Below are 8,257 nucleotides of genomic sequence, written 5' to 3'. Positions count from 1 at the left end.
GGGCTCCTGATCCCCAGTTCAGCCCGGGAAGGGCTCCTGATCCCCCGTCAAGCCCGGGAAGGGCTCCGGTTCCCCCGTCAAGCCCGGGGAGGGCTCCTGATCCCCCGTCAAGCCCGGGGAGGGCTCCTATCCCCGAGTCTAGCCAAGTGAGGGCTCCTGTTCCCGAGTTTAGCCCACGGAGGGCTCCTGTCCCCGAGTTCAGCCCAGTGAGGGCCCCTGTCCCCGAGTTTAGCCCAAGGAGGGCTCCAGTCCCTGAATCCAGTCCAGAGCGCACTCCAGGACCCCGTTAGACTTATATTTTTTAAGCTTTTCTACATTAAATTCAATTAATGATTAAAAATGGAAGACAAACACATTTCTAAAGTAGAAATGACAAAATCTACTGTGAATGGATGAAAATAAAGATGTTATAATGATAAAAAAAATTTTACATTGTTTTTACCATGTATTATAATCATATAATATAATAAAATATTTACAAATACAGTATTAAATATTTGTAATATTATTTATATATACATATATTTGAGCAATAAGGTACAAAAGGCTCTATATTATGAATATAGGGATGTCTAAAGGGGACCCTTCAGCCATGACTATATTTCTTCCGCTGGAAGATGATGGCTGCGTCTGAAACCTCAGACAGCTGCCTTGCTGCCTCACTGCCTTGTCAGTCAGTGACTAAACAGACAGCATCTGTGTATGAAAGTACCTCTTAAGTAAACAGCTGTCAGACAGGCTTCCAAGGCACCATAACATCATGTCTAATGATCTAGAACAAATTCAAGTGAGCTTTAGAGATAACGGAGCAAATATTCGTTGTCTACAATACTTTTTCTGGGAGATCCAGATTTGGATGTACCTTTCTGCCTTCTTACCAGTGTCATTTTAGTATTATTACATCATTATAGTTTTCATAAAAACGTTGAAGTAGCTTTAATTTTATATTGTTATCTTTTAAAATATTTAGGTAAAATATTACAATTTTAATTTTAGTTTTTATTTATTTCCCCCATGCATGCCATTTATGTATATTTTATTTCAATTTTCATTTCAATTAACAAAAATGTTTAAAATAGTTTTAGTTACATCAATAATAGCCCTGCTTCTTACCTCCATACAAGTGCAAAAGCAGCAATTTTCATTTTACATAATTAATACAAATTTGACACAATAAATTGCCCTAGTTATCAAAATTGCATTTAGTTGAAAATAGCACCAGTCATGTTATAAAATATGAAAGTCCTTTTGTATCTGGATCTCAGAAGAGCCCCTTAGTTTGATGTGCCACTTATTTTGTTGAGGAGGTTTTGAAAACACAACTTTAAGGCTATATTTAATCAGCTGATTTCCTTATCCAGCAACCAAAGAGCAAATCAAAACGGTTTACAATTACACTCATGGCTTATCTTCATTATATGAACTCAAAGGATTTAGGGGAATAATAGAGTTGATGATGCGTTTGAGCTTTACATTTGAAAGGAGCTGAGGAATGTATGACTCCACCTGACCTTTGTGGCTCTAATTAGAGGTCCGGAAGAGAACTAATGACCAAATACTCCTCCACAAAAGACTTCTTCAAAAAAAATATTTCATTTTACTTATTTACAGACTTCTCTCTTGTATTACAAACTGTTCTCACTCCCGAGGTACCAAATACAGTACTAGGGCAAAAAGCTCTGAATGTCAAAATGTAGAGGTGCCTCTTAGTGTCTTTAAAGTCATGCAGGTTTGTTTTCAGTGAGAAACCTTTGCCTTTATTACACTGTCACAAAGGGCATCAAAATTAATTTTTCATTTGGACTCAGCAATATTAATTAGTTTGTAGTTATTCATATTTTAATCTCTTGTCTTCTCAAGGAGCTCTGCTCTACTGAAGTGTTGTGTTTCGTTAGCGTTTTCGTTTTTAGTTGGATGACTAAAACGTGAACTTTATCAACATCAACTTTCATCATGGCAGTCACTCTCAAACTTCAATCCATGCTCAAGGCACTACCCTGTCCCTAACAAAACATGACACCTCACGTGGAGCAGAAGTACAAAAACATCAGCTTAAAACAGTAACCTTAAAACCTTAATGTTAGTTAGTTAAAACAGAAACTGATATCCCAAAATATCACCCCTACTTTTTCAGATACATATAGCTAACAAAATTATAAGCAGGATATCATGAGAAATTGAAGGAACAGTTCACCCAAAAATGAGAATTTGCTGAAAATTTACTGACTCTCAGGCCATCCAAGATGTAGATGAGTTTTCTTCATCTAAACAGATATGGAGAAATTTAGAATTACATCTCTTGATCACCAATGGATCCTCTGCAGTGAATGGGTGCCGTCAGAATGAGAGTCCAAACAGCTGATAAAAACATCACAAGTAATCCACGCGACTCCAGTCCATGAATTAATGTCTTGTGAGGTAAAAAGCTGCATGTTTGTAAGATATAAATCCACCTTTAAAGGCGTTTTAACTTTAAACTGTCACTTCTGTGAAGAAAAAAAAAATCCATAATCCATAATAACGCATCCTCCAGTGAAAAAGTCCATCCTCTATTGTCCACTCACATCAAAATCTACCAACATATTAATTCAGAACTGTTTTAGACTGTTTTTGCGTGTAAAGGTGCTTGATCTGTGGCTATATAATTTCCTGATTCAGATGAGATGACCGTTTCACTTGGAGAAGGCAACATTATGGATAAAGAACTCGTATTTTAGCTGGAAGTAGCATCTTAATGCTGAATTTGTTGATTACAAACACACAGCTTTTTGCCTCACAAGATGTTAATTGATGGACTGGAGTCATATGGAATACTTGTGGATTATTGTGATGTTTTTATACTCTCATTCTGACGGCACCCATTCACCACAGAGGATCCACTGGTGAGCAAGTGATGTAATGTTACATTTCTCCAAACCTGTTTTGATGAAGTAACAAACTCATCTGCATCTTGAATGATCAGAGGGTGAGTAAATGTTCAGCAATTTTTTTTTATTTTTGGGTGAGCTATTCACTTCATGAAGATATAACAATTTAATGCAGTTTATGAAAGTGTCAGTATTCAACACCTTGGGAATAAGAAACCTGTTGTATATGGGAACGCAGACTGTGCAGCAGGTGTGTATTACCTGAGTAAAATGCCAGTGGAGCTTCATGCGTTTAGCCACAGCATAGCTGCACTCAGTGAGCCGTGGCCGGCCGTTCACATCAACCAGGCACTTGTTGTCATCATCGTCAATGGTGGGGCTCAAGATGCCCACGAATAACTGCTGAGTGCTGGTGTAGTATACATTCTGCAATGACAGAGCAGACTCGTGAATAAAACCAGGCTACAGAGTAAACGTCTGGCAGCAAATAGTCATGTTACATTTATAAGCTACTGTGGAGACGCAATTGAACCATTCAATACTGTTCGATAAATGTCTATATCTCATGTCATGAGACATCTCCATGCAGCAGACCATGAAAATACATAAGCTAAAGGTGAGATTTCAAATCAACTCAAGATGGAGGGCACATTTTAGTGCTTTCAAACATATTATGAAGAATTGTGGTATACTCTGAAAGTAAAGGGAAAAAAAAGCGGCACACAAAATAATAGTGCACATAAAGAATGACTCTGCCATGCGACTCATTTAAGTAAGGGGTCATTTAAATGAATGAATGAATAAATATTAACTATTATAATAAATTATAAAATATGAACTTGTTATTTTCCCCAACTATTATTAAAAATACACCTTGCATATACAGTACGAGTCACATGTCTGAGTTATTCTTTATGTACTCTACTATAGGACACCTTGCATATTTTGTCAGTTTTTTTTTCTTTTTCTTTCGTTTTTTTCTTTAATAATTCACATTTTCTCACTTACACAATTTACAAAGCATTTATTTGATATGTTAATATTTTGATGTTTCATATCTGAATGCTCTAAATATAATTAATTATTGAATAAGGTTTGGGGATATGCTAATAAACCTATTCCGCTCTTCATGTGACAGCTTTTTAGGATTTGCCATACTAGTATAATTCTCTTTGTTGACTTGTTGACTAAGCAATGCATTATTCAGAGCTAGCATTCGGCATTACACACACTCATACTGAATCTCAGTGCATTAACACTTCAGAAAATATGGTCACATTTAGCCTCTACCTAAAGTGCCTATACTTTTGCAGTGAAAAACACACCTTTATAAGCATTGTATTGGAGGGGTCATATCATACATATTTATCAGTGTATTTTTTTCCATGTGGTCCACTTATAATGTTAGTCCAGTTCTATGCAGCACAAAAGTCATGCTATGATTTTTTTATGACCATCTTCCACCATCTGTCTGACCCTTAGAATTAAACAGGCTATTTTTGCAACTAGGCACATTGGAAATATGTGACTCTGCCTTCATTTTTGCTAAACTGTTTTACTGCATCTAGTGTTCATTTTGGTTTTCAGTCAAAATGAACAGTGAAGGCAGTAAAACAGCAACAACTTTTAACACAAATGATAATGTGGCAAATTGTCAATAAATAAATACTTTTGTGTCATTCCTTGCACAATACTATGTATGACTTCAAAACACTTTTACCATAATGCATGATTTGTAAACTAATACATTTTGATGTTTGTATCACATAACCAGCTGTATATGTTTGGCTCTTCTGTTGTAGTAAACATGCTCGGTAGCGCACCTGGTACAGTACTGCACTTGCGATGTAGAGCACTTGGGCGTGAGCTCAAAGCATCGTAAAAGGAAGCTAAAATGGCATGGTTGCTTCAACAAATGTGTTTTTATCTCACATTTACTTTTGTTAATATTTCGGTTAGGGTTTAGTGTAGAGGCACCATTCACCGTATCAATTTGCTGTGATACATACAAATAAAACATTGCTTATGATTAATTATTCATATTTCCCCATGAATGAGCTGATTCGCTACAACAGTCACAATTAACAGATTCTGAGAAAATGTATCTCACCATTTAGTGCCAGTCACCGGGCATTTCACTTTAAAAGTTCATTGAAATGTGAACTAATTGGATGGTTGCAGGATTTGATGTGACAGACAATGACTATTGTGTCACCGAGGACATGCCAAACATGTCAAAGATTCAAAAGGAAGCACTGCTAATTGTGTTGTTGATGTAATTTCCTGTGATGGAAGGGGTGGCAATGTGTGAGCCAGAAACACCAGTGGCATCTGTCTGAAGAATCACCGGCACTCACTCCAGATGGCCTGCAGGAGCTTAAACCTTCAATGACATGTAGGATTAAGAAACTTGGATGCCGTTAGTGTGTGTAGTGCATGTTCCTGTGTGACTGAACGTGTGAGAGAAGCTGAGCATAAGGGGAGCAGCCAAGGAGCTAAGGAACATCTGGCAGGCAAGTCAGGCTAGTCTCTCCAGAGCCACTCTGGCCGAGGCAAATCGCTGCTTAAGTCACAAACTTAACATTGCTTGTTGTCTCATGCATAAAAAAGTATTCACCCATGAATGAATTCTTCAAATGTGTCATTATAATGGAAGCTCTGAAGCGAAAACGCAGTAGAAAAGTGTGGAGCGCTCCATTTGTTGCTCCTTAAGTTTGTAGAGAACACTGAGCAGCGGATTGAAAGGCAGGTGTGTTTCTCTCCTGAAGGATTTTCTCTTGTTTGAAGTTCAGAGAGTCCTCTGGCAATCTTTAGTTTCAAAAGATAATATTACCAAAGTGTTTTAACATAAAACTCTTTTTCTTGATGGTATTTGGGTTGAGAACAAGACTTCAGGCTTTTAGACTAGTCCCAGGTTGGTACTACGCATTATTCTACACATATAAAGGTAAAAATAATTGGATTTAAATAAAATAGGTTAATGGTATGGTGCTGATTCGCTGATTTAAAATAAACCTGGTCATAATGGAAAAAAGGTCTATAAAGTCGACATGGAATCAAAATGAACCCTATATAGAGAGAGACTTCATTATATATATATATATATATATATATATATATATATATATATATATATGTGATCTTATTGTATGATCTCTATATGTTAATATAACTAAACGTAAATAATTTTAAGACTATATACACCCGCACATTATATAGACATGTTAAATTAGCTTGATATGTATTTAATATTAATATATATTTAATATTTAATGTCAATGAATTAACACCCTAAAACACACTTTGTAATTAAAAAAAAGTTTTTTATTTTATTTTTGTTAAATTAGCTTTATGTATTTAATGTTAATATATATTTAATATTTAATGTCAATTAATTAACACCCTACAATACACTTTGTAATTTAAAAATTTTTATTTTTTAAGTTTTTCAAGGACTCTCTATCACCACTTGCAGCCCCCTGGGGGTCCCTGGGCCACAGTTTAAAAACCCCTGACATGCACATATTTATGGCCATGTGGGAAACGAAAAATAATGTTAACCAGTTGCCACTTATCTGTTTATGTACTGTTTTATGCCACAGTTTTTGTTAACTGAGCTTTTCAAAAATTTTAATATCCAATAATCAGCATATTAATGTCAGCTAATGTTAATGTTAATGTAAACGTTTACAGCAATATTAGCAAATAGCGTTAGATTTGAAACAGAAGCATTATCAAAAACAAAATCTTATAATGATCAATAAAGACAAAAGCCTGTACAGGCAGGTAAATCTGAAAATCAAACAGCAAATTACAGCGTATCTTGAAGATTAATGAAAAGGACAGCTATTTCTGTAAAAACCCTGCTCTGATCTACAACATTCAGAGAAAAACAAGGACAGCAAGCCATTGCAATTATCATGCTGGTTGGAAATGTTAATAGAACAGCACCTCAAAGGGAAACCATGCTGACCACCTCATGTCCTAATGATGAATCACATTCTCAGTCCACCATTTCAGATGTAAGTGCTGCATTATTGTAGTGAAAATCATAATTGATGACTCTTTCCTTTGGTTTTGTAATTGCAATTATTAATTTTGACATTCAATATTATACTTATTTATGTGGTAATTTGATGTTCATTCCCGTTATAAACAAATACAGCTGTCACAGAATATTATAATGTGACAGATTTGGTGTCTTGATCTTGTAGTTACTCAATTACTCAATGACTCAGTGTCTGGACCGAGGTCTTAGGTGTTTGGTCTTGACTGTCACTGCAGAATAAATCTTTTGTGTCTATGCCAATGTACCATCTTTTTGAATGTCTTTTGTGTTCTATTTTTGTGTCCTATTATGAATGTGGAAAAAACTACCACCTAGCATACTGTTCAGACTTGTTAAAAGACTTCTTAAAAGAATTTGAATTTTTCTTCTTAAAAGACTATTTTAATGATCTAAAGAACCTTTTTTCCACTGTAAAGAACCTATTTTGCAATGGAAAGGTACCATGGATGTTAAAGGTTCTTCATGGAACCATCAATGCCAATAAAGATATTTTATTTTTAAGAGTGTAGGCAAAGTTAAACACCTCTAGACATTGCTTTTATGTACTCAGCAGATGTCTGTGACTGGTTACAATGCTCAATTTCTCAAAAAAACAAACAAACACCGATACAACATTTTGAGTCAGCGAGAGTAGAACTAAACGCAATGGTTTACATATTTCACACCCAACTAATAATAGAAGCCATATTCAGAATCTCAATTATTATTTCAGTCAGTGGTGTATAAAGTACCTGAAAGCCATACTCAGTTTCAAAAGATAATATTACCAAAGTGTTTTAACATAAAACTCTTTTTCTTGATGGTATTTGGGTTGAGAACAAGACTTCAGGCTTTTAGACTAGTCCCAGGTTGGTACTACGCATTATTCTACACATATAAAGGTAAAAATAATTGGATTTAAATAAAATAGGTTAATGGTATGGTGCTGATTCGCTGATTTAAAATAAACCTGGTCATAATGGAAAAAAGGTCTATAAAGTCGACATGGAATCAAAATGAACCCTATATAGAGAGAGACTTCATTTTGATTCCATGTCGACTTTACAGACCTTTTTTTCCATTATTTCCATTTATATGTGTAGAATAATTAAATATTAAATATATACTAACATTAAAAACATATCAAGCTAATTTAACATGTCTATATAATGTGTGGGTGTGTGGTTGTATATAGTGTTCAAGTTATTTACGTTTAGTTATATTAAACATATAGAGATCATACAATAAGATCATATTTGGGGGTCTGCTGAAATTTGGCATCAGCTGAAAAGGAAAGTTCATTTAGGGGAAAAGGAGGTTTAGAGAAACATTTAAATAAATA

At 35.1% G+C, this 8,257-nt stretch overlaps 1 protein-coding gene across 1 annotated transcript in view; it reads right to left on the bottom strand.

Annotated features, from left to right (window-relative positions):
* The window catches only part of galnt18b (UDP-N-acetyl-alpha-D-galactosamine:polypeptide N-acetylgalactosaminyltransferase 18b), a 133,873-nt gene that overhangs the window by 8,598 nt on the left and 117,018 nt on the right, over positions 1–8,257 (bottom strand). The window contains exon 10 of the mRNA XM_016483919.1: positions 3,129–3,293. Coding sequence (XP_016339405.1) covers positions 3,129–3,293 — 165 coding nt within the window. The remainder of the gene's footprint in view (positions 1–3,128; positions 3,294–8,257) is intronic.

Source organism: Sinocyclocheilus anshuiensis, unplaced genomic scaffold, assembly GCF_001515605.1.
Source record: "Sinocyclocheilus anshuiensis isolate Anshui unplaced genomic scaffold, SAMN03320099.WGS_v1.1 scaffold773, whole genome shotgun sequence".
Taxonomy (NCBI): Eukaryota; Metazoa; Chordata; class Actinopteri; order Cypriniformes; family Cyprinidae; genus Sinocyclocheilus; species Sinocyclocheilus anshuiensis.
Note: the sequence above shows the minus strand (reverse complement) of the source record. Positions and strands in the feature narration are given on the sequence as shown.